Raw genomic sequence first — 23,597 nt, 5'->3', positions numbered from 1 at the left:
GCAAGGACGAATAAGAAGTCAACTTTCTCTCGCGTGGAGGAGGAGCTCGCTCGGCTCGAGACCGAGAAATGGAAAGAGCCAGACACGCGAACAGGAGAGGGGAAGGAAACAGAGCTCGGGTGCGTGCGTTAGGGGAGTTAGGGATTAAAGAGGAAAGGGGGAAGAGGTAAAAAGGAGTTAATGAATATATATATATATATTAAATAAAACCCGATTTACTCGCGCGCGACGACGTAACAAAATGGGTGTCCTCCCTGGGCAAAATCGACGTTCCGGACGCGCCGGTGCAGTCAGTTTTGTCATCCGGGGTCGCTCGAACGACGTCGTCGACAATCGAGTCAAAAATGCGTCGAAATTCAAATTTCACATAATTTCGACCCGCGATCGATGGTCTCAAAAGGTTTACTCGAGCCCTCGACAAATAACAGTGCAAGCGATGCGAATTGTGGCGATCGGATGCGTCGACTCTCCGAATTGCAAAGTTTGTGCGCGCGAGAGTGCGAATTGTTACAAATTACACTGCAAGGGATGTGAATTGTGGCGATCGGACGCGTCGACTCTCCGAATTGCGAAGATTGTGCCCGCGGGAGTGCGAATTGTGCAGAAGGTCATCCTAAGGCTCAGAAAGGTCCTACAGGAAACCCTTTTGGGTTTCCTCATGTTGGTTTCCTTCTAAGTGCTAGAAGTCGATACCACACACGCGAAGCTCCAAAAGGGGACGGAAGTAGGTCGAACTCCTAAAACGAGGCGGGTCACATTTCTAAGGCTCTAAGATAGTCGCCGGGAGACCCCTAAGGCTAGATCCTAAATCCTAAGAGAAAGACTAGACCTCACTAAAAATGAGGTCAACAACAAGTTGTTTTGTTGTTTGGGGAAGCTTATACAGAACAGTTTACTGACAGCTGTTGTTGAATAAATGACCATTCTGCTCATGTTTAGTGAAGTTGTTTGCAATAGAACTATATGAGCAAAATAATAGATAAAACAGAAGCCCGATCGCTAAAAAAGTGGTCTGAATGACCCCAGATAATGAAACGGACTGCACGAATGCGTCCGGAACGTCGATTTTAGTTATGAAGGATATCCACTTCGCTGAGAGGACGTGTACAGGCTAAAAATACGTGGATTGATGATTAATTGAATAATAATTGTTATTATTATTATTTTAAAAATAAAATTATTATTATCATCCTTATAAAATCACCGCATCCCCTCTCTCCCCTATCTATCGCACGCAAGACAGCCGCCACCCTTTTTTTTGCGAAAACCCTAGCAGACTCCGGGATTTCGCTCCAAGCCGCCGGTCAGCAGGCCTCGCCGGCGACCACCTGGCTGTCGCCTTCTCTCCTCACGCCGGTGAGCCCTTACCTCATCTCTCGCGATCCCTCTTGGCTCGAAACCGTGCCCAAGCCATCGCCTCCTCTCTTCGACGTGACTTTGCCGAACGGAGACGAGATCAAGGGCTCGAGAGTAATAAGCTGTGATGGAACGTGGAACGCGGGGTAAAAAGAGAGGTCGTAAATCATTCGTGTTATAAAACCATACGTGGTTTCCCTGATCGCGGGCTCCAACGCACTAACCAAACGGCTCTGCGACGTTATGAAAATGCCGAATGCTGGGATAAGCTGCGCCAAACGGACTCTAAATCATTTCCTTAGTTTAAACAACAATAAATCCATTGGACTTTGATGTAGTCTACCTAGCGCGACATAAATCCTCTTCTTATTTTTTTGGGCCTCTGCACAACCATGTTGTGCATCGTAAGTCCTAATCCTTTTAGGATTTCGAGGTTGTCGTTCGGTACGGAGTAAATCCCCCTATTTTCCTAAGCTATTTGTACGATCGGATATTGTGCGAATGTAAGCCCTAAACAATAAAAAAAAAATGCATAATTGAAACGTTAAATAATATCATTTCAAAGACATAAAGTCAAACAATAGACTAGTTGGGAAGTCACCGGGGATTTCCTCGGATCCGTGACATTCCCTACATTTTCGCTCCTTTGGACTCCTTAAATAACGATTCCTATTTTGAGTCATTCCCTTTTGATTTTCTTATGTTTAATCTTGGAAAACTAAACTTTGAAATCTTGAAGACAGAACCACTGAGCCTAATCGAAAGTTTTCTTAAGTGACTTCGATTATTTAAGATGTAATTAGCTATAGGGGTTTGCCTCTATTAAAAACTAAGAACCCAGGTAAAATAAACCCTACCTAATCCTTATATTAGATAGGGGAACTTGTCAGTCGTACATAAATGTCACAAACTCTTTAGTTTATGTGATTAAGCCTACTAACAAGTGCTTATCCTTCGGGGTTGTGTATTACTTGTGATATTATGTCTAGTCATCCAAACTATAAAAAATGTGAGACCCGTTCAGTCTCGTCATTTTCCGAAAAATCACATTCATAAAATAAATGAGTGGGGGATTCAACCACCTTCTTGCAAAGATAACAAAATGATGCAACTTTCAAGCCTTTTATCTTCAAAATTGTATGTGTGTGTGTGTGTGTGCTCATGATGTTTGTCTCCATCTGCTCTGCTAGGGTTTCGCCCGATGGCGAAACCCTGGTTTGATTCCTTCGACCGTAAGCTTTTCTCTGCTCGATGACGAACTTCCCGTGGACGACGACGAAGGTCTCTGCGTACGTTGAAGTCTTCGACGACGGTCTTCGACGCTGTCACTTGCGGTTCGGAGAAGAACGTTCATAGTCTCCGAAGCAGAGCATCAGCACTGTTTCCATTTTCGAGCTCCGGTTTCTAGCCGCAGACAGCACCACAGTTTCCTATTCGCAGAAGCGCGCCTCTGCTGGCTTTCTGCTCGGCAGAAGGTCATGTCTGCTCTTCTTGCCCGCCTGACTATTTCTCTCCTGTCTTGTGAGGGAGATGGTCTCGACACTCCGTTCCTATGCAAATGCTCTTGTCGGCGACTTGCCTATTCCTATTTGTGCCCTTCCTCCAAGTTCAATGTCTGTTTTTGCTATCGATAAGTCCTGCAATGTTCCACAATCGTACCATGAGGCTATTGTAGGTGGTGGTGATCACACTTACATTAAAAAACTTGAAAAAAAAATGAGAAACCTGCACTTATTCTCACTGAGGTTGAAACTGATACTCTAGCATCCTCTTGGCGTTTTGCTCTAGTGGGGAAATTCCTCTATGTTCTTCCAAAACTGGAGATCATTAGGAAAGAATTTGATGCTATAAAACTATTGGGCAGTTAGAACATTAGTCTGCTAGATGGTCGACATATACTTATTCAGCTATCTCATGATGCTGATTACACTCGCATTTTCTCTCGGAAAATTATCAAGACCGACAATCGCTTTATGAAAATCCTGAAGTGGACTGTCGAAATCCTGAAGTGGACTGTCGAGGACTGTCGATTTTGATCCAAAAGAGGAGTCCCCTATCATTCCAGTTTGGATAAAATTTTCATGTTTAAAATTACATCTGTTCAACATGGAAATCCTCTACTCTTTAGCAACTGCTTACGGTAAGCTTCTCAAGGTAGATAGCCCTACATTTGCTGTCACCAGACCCTCTGTGGCTTCTGTGTTAGTTGAGAGAGATATCACTCAACCAGCTCCGGATGAGATATGGATTGACACCATTCACAACGGGTATTGGCAAAAAATTGAGATAGAACCACATTCTCTTTACTGTTCTCATTGTAGTGTGTTTGGCCACAATTCTCCTATTTGTTATCGTTTGCACCCTCATCTAAGGCCGAATGTCGCTAAAGATCAGCAACCTACCATCCTTGCTGAGAAGGTCCAATCCGATCCTCCTAACATCGCGGTTCCAGATGAAGAACACTTTACTACAAGTACAGATCCAAATGTGCTGATACCATTTACTGATATTGAAGAAAAAGACCCACTTACATGTCCAGATACACGAGAGTGTTCTTTCGACCCAATAGAAAATCAGCTGGTACAACAAGTAATTGTTTCTAATGTTCAACAACCTACACATATCCTGCACACTTCAGACCATTCTGCTGAGCAGGCGAGCCAATCTTTGGATGAGGAATGACAAGTCTATACGAGGAGGAAGAAAAAGAACGAAGGACGACTCGAGCTAGAGAATCTTTTGGATGATACATTGGTCACTACTGGCAATGACACTCATCTGACCAATTTATTAGCTGCCTCCTTCCCTAGAGCTAGAGGCAGAGGCAAGAAAAAATCAGGTCGCTCTCCAGCTGTCTGATACTCTATTTTTAGCACTTTTTTGTTTTTTAATTAGATCTCTTATGTATTTTGATGTATTTTCCCTTTTTTGGAACCATTTGTTGTGGTGGTTTTTGTGTGGGTTGGGTGCCATGTTTGGGACCTTCCACAAAATCTATGTACCCTTCTTTTTATCCAATATATAAGTCATTGGGCTTTCTTATATATATATATATATATATATATATATAATGCTCGACACCAGAGCACTACTCGCTCTTGCATATAGACCTAGAAGGGGAAACATGGAGACGTTGATGGTTGTCCGAACAGAAAACACACCAAAATTAAAAAAACACATGAAGTAAATATATAAGTTCTAAATAATTAAGATTGGGCCCGTTGTTGAAAGGAAGCAACAAACCCATGGGAGGGAGTTGGTCGGCTCTTCCCTTGCTTGGACTGGTCGGTCTAGGTGCTAGAACGCAAGAGGGGAAGACCATGCCCTTCACACCCGCATTAGCAGCTCTCATGCAAATAAATTAAGAAACATACTCATCTTTCTTGGCATGGTGAGGTAGAAGACCAAACTGTGGTGTCTCACATCACAGATACATGTTTTTTTTGGTGTGATGGGCAGGCCTAAAACTCTTATAAATTGCTATTAAATGAGGAAGATGTCGTAAAGCCATCTAAGCTTCAAATAACAAGCTTGGACAGAATTCATAAAAGAAAAAAAGAGAAGAGGACTTCTGTACACAAACCTGACAAAATAAAGATTAAATGAAGATGAATTGCAAAATTAACATTTCAAACGAAAATCATGTAAGACTAAACGTACAATAAGGAACAAAATAAACACAAAATTGAATACGAAATTAGACAGTAAGGAACTCAGAATCTCATCTAAGCAAGTACGCACAGGAACTCTCCATTAACTTTTAGCGCACTTACTATCATGAACTATAATTCATCCAAAGAAAACCAAGTGAAAGTATCCCTTCAAAGGTGAATAAATGACATTGTTGAGGTCTATTTGAACACTTCTATGAAATTAAATGCAAGCAACCCAAAACTGCTTTGATCATGTAATGAACATTGAATAAATATTTCAAAGGAATTTGCAACACATACCTTCAAGCAAACATAATACGATTTACAAAACTCAAAAAATATAGTACACGCATCCAAATGACAAAATTCATGCAAACAGCTAAATCAGGATATTTTCAAATATACACAGAACGAGGTAGCTTTCAAAATCAATTACAATGCATCAACAAGTGTGCAAATAAATCATGCAAATACACTAAATAATCAAACAAATGGATCAGGCAAGTGCACCAAAATCGTGCAAGTGCATTATATAAATGTAAAAATGGTAAAGAGTACAGCATACAAATACACAAAATAATGATGCAAATGAATCATGCAAGTGCACCAAATAAATACACCAAAATTTATGCAAGTGTATCATGCAGGTTTCCTGACATGCCCCCTTGCCTCAAAAAATGAGCTAACCGACAAACATTAACATATCTACGTGTGCTCTAATGCTAAAACTTGAACTCAGATAAAACTATGCTAACAAAAAACTAATATTAAGATGAACTTAATTCATCCTGCTTTGATTAGCATGCAAACACTTTTCAATTTCATAAGATCTCTTTCAAAATTTGAATTCATCTGTATGTAGTACACACACTCGAGTAAACTACCTTGCATACATTGTATGTCTCGCTCTTCAAGTCCAATCATCAAAGTCACAAAGACTGGAGTTGATAAGATCTATGCTCCATGACATACATTAATGCAACAAATGTCCAAGAAAACTAAAATAATATGTAAACATGCGAGCAAGATCATTTAGAAACAGACAAGCAGATTTGACAAGGTTTATAGTAATAAAATTCAATCGAATACCCCAAGGATGAGTGTAACCATCATATACCATAATCTGAGTTCTATCTCAAAGTAAATCTTTCAAGTTCAAATACAAATAATTAAAGTAAATTATCTTGATGGTGGCCATGTTGAAAAAAAAAACTACCGAAGGAGACCTTATTTTTCAAATTGCCCACAAATCCCGAAGCAAATAATGTCAAGCTCAAATCTAGAAAAAGGTGCAAATTTCAAGAAAATTATAAAATTTTAAAAATTCAAGCAAAATTTATCACTTAAAACGAAGAGCACCAAACACATCTATCTTTCATCACAAGTTGTTAAGGGTGACAGATGTAAAATTAACCTAAGCTCACAATGAGCCAACATCATATCAGACATGCATCTATGATCACTCAAATATCTCATGCTAGTAAGGATTTGACACAAATCCTCTGACTTGGTGGTTTTGCCATCAAATGCACAGAAAAAAGTATAATTATAACTGGGGCAATCTAATTTGATAATTTTTTACTAAATAGCACTATCAAATTATATTCATAACCAACGCTTTATAAATTGCCCAATGGCATTTATCCCTTGAATAGTGAATAGATGAATGCACTTCATAAGACATTAAACCCTTTCTTAACTAAAATCAACATAAAATTTTCCCACAAACTTCTGTCATAGTTCTATAAGTTCCTGTAGATAACAAAACCATAATTGTTTATAAAGATACTTTGGTGTAGTTGTGGCCGACTACTTCCTTTGACTAGGTAAATAAGAGTTTGTCAAAACCCCGGGCCCCCAGGCCAAAAAAAAACAAAAATCTAGTCAAAATTAATGATGACAAACTTTCTCAATCTAAAATTATATTGTTGTTATTGTAAACAAGCATTTAGCATCCAACAAATTGCCTTAATTAAGAATTCTCTTTCGTGATTGGGAAGAGTAATTAGCCATACAAGCCTCGCCTATGAAAAACATAAAAGAGATAAAATCCTCACAAAACAAGAATGAAAACTCTAAGTATTATCTAAAAATCGAATCTCTTATGAAAATTTGGTTCATCACTAAGAGTTTATTAGAAGAGTCGAGCATGACTTTTTTTAACTCACATGGCTGCCTTCGTCATAAGCCACAACTTTACTCTTTGAAAGCTTGTAATAAATACCACATCAACCATTTAAAATTTTGCCATAATTGAGTGTTACATGTGATTTTATTTGTAGTTTTGAAAAGCACAAATGCATGACAATTACTCATATAACTTAGTCCAACACTTACTAACTCTTCGCATTGGATCATCCCTCATTGTTGTTAGATCTTCTACTTTCATTTATGCTGCCTAAACCATCAAAGCCAACTTTCTATAGCCTAAGAACTACTCCTAGATACTTTCTAACCCAATTTTTTGCAAACTATGTTACATATTTTCATCACACATCCATGTTAATATTCCCTTTTCTATAATATAAAATTTGGTTGTTTATAGTTTTATGTTATTTTTAAAAAACACATCAGTACTTAAAACCATTGTACAAGTCTTCCAACTATTCCACTATTTTTTATATATTTATTTATTTATTTTATTTTAGTTTTTTTGCTATTCTACTATGAAAATAGTGTCATTGAGGCACTTTCTCTTTAACCGTCAACTTTTTCCCCTATAAATAATATCCTCATTCTTCTACAAAACAAAACCTTGATAATATAAATCCATCAAAAAATTGAATCTATCAACAAAAGTTACCCCTGGATCCTCCAACTCAATTGACATATCAATATCAATTCAACTTCACTAAAATAACCAATCATGAACTCTTATTATACAAATTACAAGCTCCTTATCTTCAAGAGTTCATTATTTTTAATTTTATTTTTCACTCTAAAAGTAATTACACAAAATATTTCAATTATATTGAACGTTCTAGGCACATCTATGGTCAAACATAAAGAGATATTGAGTTAATTGTCTTATCATGATAAGAAAATCATTAATGATTTTGCAACTATACCTAGTACTCGGAATTATGAATCATATATTCTTAATGAGGATAGCACATCTTTGACAAGCACGCCCTCTGTCAAAATGTTAATTTAAACATTGATGCCTCAAAAAGTTCTAAAGGCATTTTCTACATTGCTTTTATGATTTTTTTAATTAATGGTCTAACAAAATATTTATAGTTGCTCTTTTAGCATAAATCAATTTAGCTTTTCTTACAGTGAATTGAAATTCATCCATCTATTTTGTCAATCAGTTGTCATAATAAATTGCAAACGAGAAACATAAGTACCCAATAACTATCACAATTGTGAACGTTTTTATTCATAAACATCTTCTTAATTTGCATCTTCTCCAATTATTTGACATAGTGGAAGCTTATAAAGTTTCCTTAAAAAGATTCATTGATACTAACCCAATGTTATATATAATTTTACAAATATCAACATCATATAGTCCTAAAATTTTATTTTTACGGAACTTCATCGAAGTTAATTCAACTTCCATTTGCCAGAATAATATATCATATGCAAATTCCATTTAATTTTCTCCCCAACAAAATATCTTTCTTGTTGATCTTATGTTGCAATTTTCAAAATAACATTTTCATATTGCTTCAATTGTTTTATATCTTTTTCTCACCATACCATCCGACCTAATACAATCAACAGAAGCTAAAGCCCTGGAATTCATTACCACCCGATACCTTCTTTGCATGTATTAAAATATTCTAATAGCATTTCCATTTCTTTATTTAAGTGTGCTTCATTCTAATAACATCCGCCTCTCCCCTTGTTACACTACCTATTTCTATTCTCCCAAAGTGTCTCGAGTAATATTCTTAATGCAATTATCGATTTTTTCATATTAAGTTTTATTCAGCCTTAATATATCATACTTATAAATGAGCAGCAATAACTGCTACTAAGATATAGCCTATGCTATCATTAAGATATACAAGAGTACCTTCCGGATCCGTGTCACAGAAGCACGTGCAATGACGTAAAGTTTAAGCTAAAGTGCCAATAATATGAATCCAAATCATACAGCAATTTTATTTTACTGAAAAAAGCAAGTAGATACCGAAGTTGGAGAAAATGATTTAAAAATTTTGGTATAAAGGATATCAGCCGTTAGAAATATTATCATAAATACAAGTAAGAGAAAAAAGATTAAAGAGGACAAGAGAAAGTGGTAAAAAGTTAGTTTAAATATGAGATGCATATGTAAAATGAGAAGAAATTGTTAAAATCCGACCCATCCCTCAAAATACAAACATGGCCATAAGTTGGTCTTTCTCAACTCCACACTTAGAATGAAATATTGCATATAAGAATATAGACGATCCTAATGATGATAAACTATACGGTATATGATAGGAGAAATCATATATTTGTGTTATGCAAATCTTTCTCAAATTTCCACAAAAATGTTTCTAAATTCCTTCACATCCATGAAAATAAGATTGCAAGCATGACAATATATTGATAACTTCAGAATCCAGCAGAAACAACCAAAAGAAAATAGTAATACAAGTGAAAGAAAATAATCATGCACGAGGGCAAAAATGCCAAATATACGTGCATAAAGAAACTTCACTGACAAAATAATATTCTTATAATCCTTTTGCTAGTCGAGGGAAAAAGAGCAAAAGAGTGGAGTATAAAAATCTTCATGCTCAAGGATAACCAAGAGACGGCTTTCTGGGATTGCTAATTTCAAGAAACATCAGGCATGAGCGACAAAACTTAGCGCATACCACGGATCAGTGTTGAAATGTACGCAAATAAGAACATCTTGAAACAATGGAGCGTGGAGAATTAAGCAAATTTAAAAGCATGATGAAACTGCTCAATTAAAAAAAGGTTACCCAATCAGAATCTGCATCCTTCTCTTTCCAATATATATCCATTTGAACAGCATTAGAAAATAAAGCTCCTGCAGGATGACCGAATATTTAGACATCTTTGTCGGTAACATAATAAAAAGTTAATTAATGGAACTAAAAAACATCACACTGTGCCCTAAAGGCCACACATTAGTATCTACCATCCCATGTAAATTACTAAAATCAAACTAAAGCATAAAAACTAGGAATGCTTACCAGCACAGTTGATACTCTTTAGCTCTTTTTATAGTTCAAAGTATTAAGGATTATCATTTCATGTGTTTTGGAAACTTTAAGGCAATGTTACATGGAAAAACATGCACCGTGTTACAGCTGTGTGAATTTCTATGTCAGAAGTAATGTTCAGCCTTGAAGCATATATATATATATTATATATCCCAAGGGTTAATATATTTAAATGAAAAAGATACAGATAGGTTGTATGAGTGGGCCCAAAAAGGCATCCTACCCACATGGTACAACACACAAAAAAATAAAGATATATTTAAGACCAAAAGCCAAAACCACAGAAACGCACAAAAAATTAGGGACGACCCACTTCAGTTTTGCCTCTGCTTCTAGTTTTAGGAAGTGAGTTAGCTAACAAATTGGTGAGTTGTGTGTCATCACCCGAAGTAACCAATGTATTATCCATTAGATTCCTGAGCTCAAGTAGATCTTCATTCTTCTTCTTCCTCCTGGATGTGTAAGTCTGTCATTCCTCGTCCGAAGACTGATTCATCTGATTAGTGTATTGGTCAACAGATTGTCAGGCATGCATAAACTGATGAATCCCTTGCGCCTGACTAACAGAAACGACTTGCTCGTTCGGATGAGGTGGTAGAACCGCAGTAGAAAAATTGTCAACCGTTGTAATCACAATAAGTTCTAGTGTATATAAAGTATGAATTGTCACCTCTGCACCAGATACTTCCTGAAGATGAGGAGTTGCAAGGCTCTCCTGATTATCTGTCCGAACATTATCCTTCATAGGTAAGGAACCTTCAGTAACGTTTTCAATAAGGTTTGAAGGTATAGGTTGTTCAGCAGAGCCATCCGGCAACACATCAATCGCAAAAATAGAAACAACATTGTCGGGGGTTGGGGGGTGGTTCCCCAGGAGCAATTAAATCAGACACTAATTTCTGTCTTGTGGTAATTTCCTCCATAGGTTGGGCAGATGCGCCCAAAGCAGTGGCGTTAGACTCATCCTTATGCACTTGAGTTGTAGATTTCAGGTTAGGATGCAGCCTGTGACATTTGTCAAGAGTATGCCCAAACATTTTATAGTTGGTACAATAAAAAGGTCTATGTTGCATGACAATTTGTTGTCAATATCCATTATGTGTTGTGCCCAGCCAGAATTCTGTAATATAAGGTAAAGTGATATCCCTTGCCACAAGTATTCTGGCAACAGGATTGATTAGATTGAAGGTGGGTAAATCTAGCCTCATAGGATCCCCAAGTATGGCCCCAATAAAATAGAGAACCCGATGATTAAAAAAATGCAGTTTGAGACCAGGTAAACTAAATCATACTGGTACACTGGGAGGTTTATGGTTTGGGTCAAAATCAGGAGATCACTTGAGTAACTACATTAGCTTTCTTGCAATATTAAGATATTTTTTAGAAAAAATTCGAGTGTAGTCTTCAATCATGGTTAACTGAATCAACACATGTCTCTCATCAAAGAGTCATACTTTCCATTTGTCTACTAGTTTGAGATCATTAAATCTCTTTATGATAACTTCCATAGGTGGGTGCCCCATTGAAATTTTCCAATAAGAGTGAACTTACATTTCTCAGTCAACGTTGAAATTTCTAAATCAAAGAAAAAAGTGTTGTTTTCCCACATTTCCTACTTGTCCTCTTAACAAAAGGACAGTCACGTATACCATCACGACATTCCTTATAGCTTGAGGAGAAGACAACAACCGACTCCAACAGATGATTACCCACCACGTGGGCGAAGAAGGCTTTGTCGGGTTCATCCTTAGAAGGGAGCGCACCATCAAAGCAGAGAGAGAGTCCACCTGCTATGACGCTTGTCTGCCGTTATTTTTTAAAAAAAAATATTTTTATAAAATATGAAAATAGTTTTGATGTAAATATGATTTTTTAAAGTAACATTTTAATTTAAAAATAGATGAGAACAAACGAGTCTCACATATTGAATAGTTTGGATGGATGAGCGCGATACCACAAGTAATACAATATCCCGAAAGATAAGCATATCACTTGACAGTAGGCTCAACCACCTAAACTAAGAAGTTTGTAACATCCGTTTGGTCTGCAAAACCTTTTATATGAGGCCGACAAGTTCCCCTATCTAATATGAGGATTAGATAGGGTTTATTTTACTTGGGTTCCAAGTTTCTTATAGAAGTAAGCCCTTATAATTAATTACATCTTAAATGACCGAGTTCACTTAAGAAAAATCTCGATTAAGATCAGTGGTTCTGCGTTCAATATTTCTAAGTTTTAGGCTTCCAAGATTGGACGCGGGAAAATCAAATGAGAATGACTTAAATAGAAACATTTATTTTAAGGAACCCAAATGAATGAAGAGTAAAGGATATCACAAATTCAATGAGAACCCCGGTGACCTCCCAACTATTCTATTATTTGGGTTTATGTCTTTGAAATAATGTTATTCAATATTTAATCCTGTAATTTATTTTTAGAATTTAGGACTTATATTCGCACGATATCTGATCGTACAAATGACCTAAAAAGATAAGAGGATTTACACCATACCGTACGGTAACCTCGACCTAAAAGTGTTAGGATGTGTTAAGAGTTATAATTGCACAACAGGATTGTGCAAAAGCCTAAAGATAATATGTGAGGAATGACGTTGCGCTAAGCAAACTACCTCGAAGTCCTATGGGTTTGTTGACCTCGCTTTCGGTCGAGGTGTAGTTTTCCCCTCAGTAGCCTAGGATCTAGCCGTAGGACCTTTCTGTCGACTACTCCTAGAAAACTAGTGAAGGAGCCCTTCCCGTTAGCAATTCTGAACTTTTATTCGCTCGACTTGACGTTCCATGTAGTAGTCTTGACCGCTATTGTTTAGCAGGTAAGGCTACTCCGAAGGAACTCAGGGAGCATTCCTATAGGACTGTCGGCCTTAGGATTGACTTTACTCGTTGATTTGGCGCCGCTGCGCTCTTCCTCGTCCCGTTTAATCGAATTCGAGCCGAAATTTTCATAGGATTCGAACCGCGACGTGTTTTTAACCCGATCGACGACGAGGTTGCCCGGATAACTTTGGATGACGAAACGAACTGTGTCGATGCATCTGAAACATCAATTTTGCCTAGGAGGAACGTTCGTTTCATTGCGACGACGCGTCTTGGAAAAAATACATATTTAAATGTATTTTATTATTATTATTATTATTATTATTATTATTATTATTATTATTATTATTATTAACTTATATTAAAAAAATCATTAACCTAATTTTATTTTCCCCTCCCGTTTCTTCCTCTCGCGCTCGTGGACCTCTGCCCTAGTCGCGGTTCGCTCGGTTTCCCTTGGCCCACTCCTTCGTGTCGTTGGAGTCTCATTCCCGCACTCGCCTCGCGCATGCGAATTTTATTTTCCCCTATCACATTTCTTCCTCTCGCGCTCGTGGATCTCTGCCCTAGTCGCGGTTCGCTCGGTTTCGCCTGGCCCACTCCTTCGTGTCGTTGGAGTCTCGTTCCCGCGCTCGCCTCGCGCACGCGAGACGATCTCGCGACCCATCCCTTATCGTATCTCATCCTCTGCGAGGATCGTATCCTCTGTTCTCGACTCTCCTTGCCGCAACGCGTGGCCTCTGCGAGGATCCTATCCTCTGCGCTCGATCCCTCTGTCGAATTTTCTTAATCATTCTTCTCCTTCTTTATTAAAGTCCCTTAGCTTGGTGCAGTGGACGATACAGCATGCTTGCGTGATATTACACTTATGTTTTTGAAATACTTGGTACTCAAGCATCTAGAAATGGAAATGTGAGCATGTTCTAGGAGTTAGACTTGATTACTTGCTTAAAGTGGTGAAGCTATGGCATGTTTCTATTTATTGCAGCATATTTCTATTGGAAGCAATTAGGAGGGTTGAAACGTGGCTTTGAGACAATGTTAGCTCCTTTTGCAAGCATGATAGGATATGTATCATGAAGCTTTTCATTTATTCTATCTAGCATGAGACATTGGAAGGCTTTATTTGGTCTTTCATGCATGTGGAAGGCTCGGTTTAGCATCTCATATTCCTTTTTGGCTTAAAAATGCATGTTATGAAGAAGTTAACTTTGATTTAGGAAAGGTTATATAGTTTGCTTTAATAATTTGGTTTGGCTCCTCAAGGGGAGGCATCTTTCATGCTTGGATGTTTGAGGGAAGTTGATTCATGCTTAGAACGATTATATTGGTGGCCTAAAAATATTTTCCATGACAATGTTATAGTTTAAAATCCATTTTGGCTCCATATACTGATGTTTTAAAGGCACGTGGACTGTTCTTCGGCCTTGAATGGCTCGGTTTGGGGTTTTTGTTGGTACTCGATTTTCATTTCAGGTGCATGAGATGTTGATTTTTATTGAGGCTTGGGTCTTGACTTTCGTTGAGGTGTTGAAGCTCTTTTACTAGCTTTGAGAGTTTTCGTTTTTGCCCCTGCTGGTTTTCGGTTTACCTAAAAATTATTGTGTTTCGATTTGCTATCAAATATTGCATTTGATTAGCCTTTAAAGCTTTGATTTGATCTCTTTAGGGGCTCGATTTTCACCTTGGAAGGGTTGGAGGCTGGGTTCTGGATTGAGATCTTGTCTTGGGTATGTGAGCTTTACTTGTTAACCTTGAGGGAATTATTCTGGCTTGATTTGGGAACTCGGTTTGCTTGTTTTAGCTCCTACTTGAGAGCCTGTTGTGGTGTTTATTCCTGTCCCTGTTCCATAGCTATGGGAAGGTTCGGTTTTACTCTGGTTGGGAGTTCGGTTTTGCCTTGTCCTGCCCCTATCCGAGAAGTGGCTTGGGTTTTGATTTTTGTTGGCCTTAGCTCTTACCCGAGAGCCTGTTTTGGCATACTGTGTTGTCCTTATTCGAGAACTGTTAGCTGGTTTTGATGGATTGGAAGTTTATAAGGCTGCAGTTTTGATATTTGCTTGGTTCCTAGCCGTGGGTTTGTGATGTGGTTGAGTTAGTCTCCCCCTTTGGTCTTACCCGTGAGCTCACCATTGAGATTTGCTCCTCTTGCAGTCCTTACCCGCGAGACCTACTGGAGGTTGTTTGGTGTGATTTAATCCTTCTTGTTGAGCTTGAACTACTTGGATGATTGTAGGTGGATTGAAATTATGATTATATTTTGCACTCTCTTATGTATATCAAAGATTCTTATATAGCTAGTTTGGTTGTCTTAGCAGTGAGCCTTACTTGTTGTTCCTTGAGTTGCCTTTGGTCGTGGGCCTTAGCAGTTGTTCCTTGCTGCCCTGAGTCGTGAGCCTTAGTAGTTGCCTCTCTTGTGGGTTGCTTTGGCCGAGAGCCTTAGCAGTTGTTCATCTATTTGTTGAAGCCCGGCCGTGAGCTTCTATGTGGTTTTAGCCGGAGGATTTCATGTTTATTTGATACGAGGAGATTTTCATTAAGTCTGTAATTGAATAGCTTTAATATTGACATGATTTTTGGAAGTATAAGTGGTCGTCGTCCCAGGGTTATATTCCTTTCATTTAAATTGTGAAGTTTGGGAGATTTTCGAATTTTATCTTGGGAGAATGTTTGGTTGAGACGAATTGATTTCATAAAAGATATCTTTGGGGTTTGGATATCGGCGTTAGGAGGACATTTTGACTTGGATTGATCCACTTATGAAAACGTGAGAAAATGATACCCTTTCGAATGGATCCAAGGATCTTTGGGTCTTTCTTTTCAGATCTTTTCGTTACGAGTTTTGAGTGCTGATCCGCCCTCCGTCTTTTCAGTGTTTTAGGTGGATCAGTGCCTCCTCTCTCTCACCCCATTTTTGTTCTTTTTTTCTTTGCTCCTTGGTTCGGTTTTTTATGCTTATGTCTGATACATAAGTGTCCACGTGTAGCCTTTTGCTATACGTGAAACCATCAAGCAAGGTCGCAAGTAGGTCGGTTTTATTTTGGGGCTTAGGGCGGTGATGACAAAGGCACATCAGAGATAGAGCAGAATGATATGTCATCCAATGACATCGGGATCCGATTCAGAAACCCATCAGTATCCGATTCAGGAACCAGGTGAGTTGTATCATTCACTGACACAAGACTAGCAGGAGTTGACCCGAACCTAACTGACACAAGACTAGCAGGAGTTGACCCGAACCTTCTTAGGTTGTTGGTAGTCTTATGTTTGACATCACGATCGACTCGTGGACAATTACTTTTCAAAAATTAATAAAAAACAAATTTGATAAGAACAAATACACATTTTTTAAAAAAAACAAAAATACATTTTTCACTACAAATAAAATTGATACAGCCCACTTTTTGCATGTTTGAAGCCTATGTGCATGCTAAAAAATATAAATTTTAAATACATTTTAAACATCGGTTGTCCACATGTTGATCACCTGTTTAGGCTAAGGAGTACCCTCCTGAGTTAGGTTCGATAGGACACTCTTCTAGTTGAGTGGCCGGCTTTATACATCCGGGTGACCGAGTAGCCTTCGACGATCATCAAGTACTAATATATAGTTGAGCCTAGCCCCGACCCAAGTGCTTGCGGTCCCCTCTTTTCGGACTTTTTCATATGTATTATCATTTTTTTTTGGATAAAAGCACTCGTGACCTTTTTTTCGGGATTTTCCCGTGTTTTCTACGATTTTAATTGATTTGTTGATTCGTCGATTTTCTCGCATTTCTCTTGTCGTGAGTCTTTTGACGATCTTTCTCGAGATTTATGGATGATGTTTCTTTGTTTTCGTTTATATAAAGCATTTTAGCCTGTTTTCTCAAATTTTGTTGCTTGTACCTGTTGCATCAATTACACCTAAAAAACAACGGACCTCCCAGGTATACAGGTTTGTTTTATGTTTACAGCATGTTACTTTCTTGCGAATCACCTACCTGCTGTATTTTTTTTTGTTTTTCCTTTACACCGCGTGTTGCATTGCTTTCTTTACTGCATACTCTACTGTTTGTCATGTGCTACATATTCTACTATTATGTTATACACTGTGCAACTTCAACATGTTATCTATAAAACTATTTGAAGAACTACAACTATAGGGCCGCTGGATTTGGATTTGACATCATAACCATAACCTGACACTCTAGAAAATTTAAACTCGTCACGACAAGGAGCTTGGAACTAGCGCGGTGGGCAACACGACCATCTTCAACAACAGAACATGTATTCCCCAGTTAAATCATTTCTTTCATATAATTAAAACAACAATCCATAGAATTTCGAGGTTGTTCGCCTAGCGCAATATAAATTTTCAACTTTTCGTTAGGTATTCGTATAGTTTTGTTGTTCGATCTAAGCCCTAACTCGTTTTAGGATTCTGAGGTTGTCGTTCGTTACGACCAAAATCCTCACATCTCTTGGGCCGTTTGTGTGATCGTTTCACACGAATGTAAGTCTCGATTAAATAAAATTGGCAGGATGAAACATTTGAATAATTTATCCTCAAAACTGAAGCCAAACCATAGAGTAAACTGGGAAGTCACCGAGGATCTCCTTTGGATCTGTGGCATCCACTAGTTCTTCTTTCTTTGGATTCTATAATAAATGTTCCAAACTTGAGTCATTCCCCTTTCACATCCCTTTGTCCGATTTCGTTGAAAAGGCTCGCCCTTTTGAAGTCCTTGAAGATAATTTTCCTGATTTTTATCGAGAGTATTCTTAAGTGATTTCGGTCATTTAAGATGTAATTAACTATAGGGGTTTGCCCTTATAGGAAGTTTTTTCGAACCCAGCTTAAAATAAACCCTATTTAATTTTGCATATTAAATAGAGAAATTTGTCGACAAATAAAACGGTTTCGCAAACCAAACAGATATCATGTATTTCTTAGTTTATTTGATCGAGTCTCATCCTCAAGTCTTGTGTTTATCCCTCAGGATAGATACAGGGTTTGAGGTAAAACGTTCTTTCATTTAAACTATGAAAAATATGGGGTCAGTTTGATTTTCATATTTGATTTTAAACTTAAATCCATATGTAAATTAAAGCGTCCTTTCGAAGCGGGCGACGGAATTTCGATTCTGGTGACCAATAGCTTCCTACGGGCAACTCCTCCCCCAACCCCACTTTTTATCGTCGACAGGGTTGTTATTTAAACTAAGAAAATGTTTAGTTGTCCTAGACTTGTTTTAATGTTCCAGATCTATCTCGAAGTTGCTCCTTTGTGTGTCTTCGTCGTGCTGCCCACGGTATTCATTCCAAGCTCCCCGTCGTAACACCTTCAGATTCAATGTTAATTTTAAGAGTATATGCAATTGTTTAGTCAACGTTCTATTGCCGGGTACCTCCTATAAAACCAACTATTGGCCTCCTATTCTAAGGTATAGTGTGTAAAAGTGGCAGTAACAGATAGAAGTATAGTAACAGAATTTTAAAAAATGAACTAGCATGAATTGCATCAACAAAAGAAATACCACTTAAAAAGAAATACCACTTAGAAATACCACTTAGAAAACTCAAGAAAGAGCAGCAAATGACCCACGATGAAAGAAAACTCACGAAAATCGACAAATGACTCGCAACGAAAATCTCGAAGTAAAAAAAGCAAATGACAACTCAAAGAAAGTCACAGAAAACACGGGAAGATCCCGGAAAAAAACCACGAGTGCTTTACCAAAAGTTCCAATAAAATCCCACAAAAAATCCAAAGAAAACCACAAGCACTCGGGTCGGGGCTAGGCTCAGATACTATATTTTTGTACTCGATGGACATCGAAAGCTACTATCGATCACCCGGATGTATATAGTCCGCCACTCAACTAGAAGGGTGTCCTATTAAACCTAACTTATGAGGGTACTCCTTGACCCGGTACTGGTAATCAACAACTAGACAATCAAGTTACGATATATTTAAAATTTATATTTTAGCATGCTCATAGATTTCAGGCATACAAAAGGAAGTTGTCTCAATTTTGTAGTAGAAATATTTTTTTATAAATATTGTATCTGCTCTTATCATGTTTTATTCTTATCAGTTTTGAAAAATTATGATTATCCACGAGTCGATCACGCCATCGGGCGTAGGACCGCCAACAACTTAAGAAGATACGGGTCCCCCGCTAGTCTCGTGTTGGTGAATGATACTATCATCCTACAGTTTATCAGGTCCTAGGATTGGGTCCTAATGTCGTAGGAAGGAGTATCATTTTGCTCTACCACCGACGTGCCTTTGTCATGATCGCCTTAAGCCCCAAAACAAAATCGACCTACTTGCGACCTTGTTTGATGGTTCAAATATAACAAAAGGTTATATATGTGCACTTATACATCGGACATAAACGCCAAAAAAACCTTAACCAAGAAGCAAGGAAAGCAAATCAAAAATCAAAAAAATGAAAAAGAAGACCAACCCTCTTCCAAAACAAATTTAGAAAAGAAAATACCAAGGCGGCAAGAGGGTTAGCCTAAAACATTCGACTGGCGGGACTTTCTTGAATGAGTAAAAGAGGTGAAATACACTTCCCATGCTAGCCATGAAACCTCTCCAAAAGATACGACTTATAAATCTCCAAACCACTATCAGACTTTCACGAATGTCACAAAGATTTTTTTTCTTTTCTTTTCTTTCTTTTCACATCCTCCTCTTTTCTCTTCTTTTCTTTTATTGCAAATGACCTAACCCACACAATTGGCTCCCAAAACCTTTCCAAACATTTAACAGATCATTCCTTGAAAAAGAGCATTTTTTGAATTTTTTTTTTCAAACATAAGAATCAAATATTCCCACCTCACAAATATCGAAGCATTAAATTTCAATTCAAACCAAAAGTTCCATAGAGAGATAAACTCAATCACAACATAGAGGAACCCAAACATATGCTCTCAGGTAGGAGCGGCTGAGGGAACCACCAACCAAAACTCTATACAAAACAGCCATAGGCATACGACCAAGAACATCACAGGGGAAATCACCAACCCACATTCAACATAAAGGAGCCACGGGAGAGGACTCACGGCCAGAGACAACAAAAAGGGAAACCACCAGCCCTCATTCAACATAAATGAGTCACGAGAAAGGGCTTACGGTCAGGGACAGCTAAGGGAAAACACCAACCCATATTCAACACAAAGGGGGCCATGGGAGAAGGCTCACGGATAGGGACAGCAAAAGGGAAACTATCAGCCATTTAAAATATAAATCCCCAACCCAACAGGGAAGCTCACAACCGAAAGGTTCAAGGTCATGAAAAGCAATATAGGGCCCCAAAGCAAGCCCAAAAAGGCTTCAAAATCACACCTTTCCATCAGCAGGTGTTTCGAACAGAGGAAGAAACCAAGAACAAAAGTAAACCTTCATGAAATAAATTTTAAAAGCTCTCAAAAGACAACATTCCTTCCAACATATGATTTGAAAAGAGGGGTAACAACTGTAAGGAGCAAAAACAGGACTCAAAGCAACTACAAAAGGTCCTAGAAACCAAATTTCAACTGTTCATGCATTTCAAACGTAGAAGATCTCAAAGAAACAGCAAAACAAAGCCCCAAACATCAAATCTCAAGCTGAGACATATTTTATTAAAACAGGGCTCCATCATTATTAAAGTCGAGTCATTTTTCAAATTAAAACGGGGCTACATTAGGGCCCAAAACCAAACCATATATTATGCTGGAAACAACACCTAACCAAGCCAAAACAAAACCAAACCCGAAACATTTTCAACATAGGGCCAAACCGAAAGTAAGGTCCAACCCAATAGGTGACCAAAACCCAGCCATCACAAGGCAAAATCGAGCCCAGCACAAGGGCAAACCAAGCACAATATAAGGGACAAACCGAGCCTAGCACAGGGGCAAACCGAGCCTAGCACAGGGGCAAACCGAGCCTAGCACAGGGGCAAACCGAGTCCAGCATAGGGGGGGCAGAAAACAAAAAAAAACAGGTAAGCCCCAAGGCCAACGTCTTTAAGTGTTGAAGCAAATCCCAACATATATTTGAAAAAGGGTAACAATAATAGAGCTCAAGAATCAAGTCCCAAATCATCATTTCATTCAACATGTGATTTAAATAAGGAAATATGGCAACCAAAATAACTTTCCAACATAAAGATTTCTTCCAGCATGCATTTCAAATAAGGGCAGCAACAATTATTCTAACATGTATGAATATGAGCAGCATCAGAAGGATAGAAAAAGTAGAAGTGAGAAAGAAAAGAATCATATTGCTTGAAATTTATTCAAAAGAAGCATCATATATTGAATAAGGACAATAGACAACCCTGTATGGTTCCTTTTCATCAACAGTTTTCCCCAATTCAAAAAGAAAAATAAATCTGAGTTTTCTTTTCTCAAATAATTTTGTTGTGCAAACCCCCTAGCATCCTTCACATTTTCCAGAAAGCATATTTCTAATTCATGCATTTCACTCATATGTTCCCATAACCATTCTCATTTTTAACATTAAACTTAATAAATTCCTAAAGCATCCTTAACTTCCCAATTCCAGGTGCAGTAAAAAAAACTCATTCAGGAGCAATTTCAAATGAAGAAAACCAAAAAGAACATTCACTTTTTTTTTTGACAGGCAAGAAATCATTAAGGCAAAATATCCTAAACACATCTTTATAAATTATGAATTCATTAAACCCAAGGCATGAGAATAGGGTAAAATAGATATCTCCTTTGAATGCTTGTAAAAAGGAGGAAAAACATTACCTCTTGATGTAAATTCAACAGTAAACTCAAGAACCAGCCTAAGAATATAAAAAAATCAGCAAAAACCTCCCTTAAGATCTTTGATGCAAAAGAGATCCCGAAAGCCTCGAAAAATACAGCAGCAAATGTTCACGATCAAAAATGCCCCAAATCCTTTCTCTTCTCCTCCCAAAATTTTCAACAACCCTTGGTAGTCAAACACACAACCAAGCAAAAATATGGAACCAACAAGCAAGAGTACCAAACAACCCAGAAAGAATGTCGAGCAAATGAACGGGAAATCTACGCAAGACAAGATTTTGGCAACATCTTCACCCTCCTTTTCAATTTTTGGCCAGCCTCCAAAACCTCCCCAAGGTGGGGTTTTATAGGCAAAAGAGAGAGGAGCAGCCACCTACCAGCCTTAATGATGGTCGCATAGGATGGTGGGAAAGGAGGAGAAGCATTTAGGGAGAAAGAGAAGTAGGCCTCGGGAAGATGAAGGGTCGGCCAGGTGGAGTTTCGCAGAGCCCCTCGGTCGGGCAGCCTGCGAAGAAGAGGAAGAGTCGAACGATGGGGAGCTCGCGATCGAACTAGGAGACGAGCAAGCTAGGGTTCTGCTCGGGTGCGGCCTGCCGATCGGGAGAGTGTAGATGGTGATCGTGCGGCAGGACCGAGCGAGGAGAAGAGGGATCGAGGTCGGTTAGGCTCGTGCGCGACAGAGGAGTGTACCTGGGCTGCGAGTCTGCGTGCGTGAGTGGGATTAAATAGGGTCTTTATTATAATAATAATAATAATTATTATTATTATTATTATTATTATTATTATTATGTTAATATTTGAAAATCTCGATTTGTGCATTTTCGCTTGTGCATGAAATCATGGCAAATTAGATAACTGTTCTAGGTAATTTCAACGTTCCGGACGCGCCGAATTCATCGATTTGCGTGTGATTTTCTCGTGTGCAAAATTATAGCAATATGGGTGTCATTTTTTGATAAAATTGACATTCTTGACGCACCGACGCAGTCCGTTTCGTCATTCAAGATTGTTTAGACAAATTTATCGATTTCCGTGCATGAATATACAAAAGTCATAATTGGTTTCCTATGGCTTTTAAAACCTTTGGGAACTCTCTTTGGGTCTCCAAATGTTGGTCCTTAACCACTCGATCAAATGATGATAGTTTGAGACAACCCAGGCGAAGCACCACAAGAGAATTAGGAAGTGGTTCGAATTTCTAAAAAGGGTGGGTCTCAGGTCTAATACTCTAAGATAGTCGATAGGAGAGTCCTATGGCTAGATTCTAGACTCTATGAAGAATAAGAAAAGACCTCACAAAAATGAGGTCAACAACGGTCCGTAAGCGCAGTAGGCGAACGTAACAGAAGACGCGAGCCGACAGAAGCTCGGCATCGAAACAGATAGAGACGCGAAAACGCGAGCCGACAGAAGACGGAAAGACGCGAGTCGGCAGAAGCTCGGCGTCAAAACAGACGAAGCTGAGGACGTGAAGCAACGGAAGCGAATAGATGACGAAACGCAGTAGGCGAAGGTAAAATCGAGGTGATGAGGTGCGAGCCCTTTTCCTTTGAGCGCGACTGAATCATAGACGACGGAAATCGTCATGCGAAACCCTAGTAGAGACGACGGAAATCACCATCCTTTACAAGAATGGTCGGAGGCTATAATACGAGCCCCCAACCACCTCAGAACTCTGCTAGGGTTTCGAATGGCAATTTCCGCCGCCTATGATTCTCTCGCTCGAACAAGAGGGCTCGCACCTCGTCTATGTCGTACACTCCACTTCTACTCGTCACTTTATC

At 38.5% G+C, this 23,597-nt stretch overlaps 1 protein-coding gene across 2 annotated transcripts in view; it reads right to left on the bottom strand.

The window, feature by feature from the left end:
* The window catches only part of LOC110024027, a 71,610-nt gene that overhangs the window by 20,323 nt on the left and 27,690 nt on the right, over positions 1-23,597 (bottom strand). For both annotated transcript variants that reach the window (XM_020723743.1, XM_020723741.1), the window contains exon 6: positions 9,938-10,005. In XM_020723743.1, coding sequence (XP_020579402.1) covers positions 9,938-10,005 — 68 coding nt within the window. The remainder of the gene's footprint in view (positions 1-9,937; positions 10,006-23,597) is intronic.

Source organism: Phalaenopsis equestris, unplaced genomic scaffold (assembly GCF_001263595.1).
Source record: "Phalaenopsis equestris unplaced genomic scaffold, ASM126359v1 Scaffold000240, whole genome shotgun sequence".
Classification (NCBI taxonomy): domain Eukaryota; kingdom Viridiplantae; phylum Streptophyta; class Magnoliopsida; order Asparagales; family Orchidaceae; genus Phalaenopsis; species Phalaenopsis equestris.
Note: the sequence above shows the minus strand (reverse complement) of the source record. Positions and strands in the feature narration are given on the sequence as shown.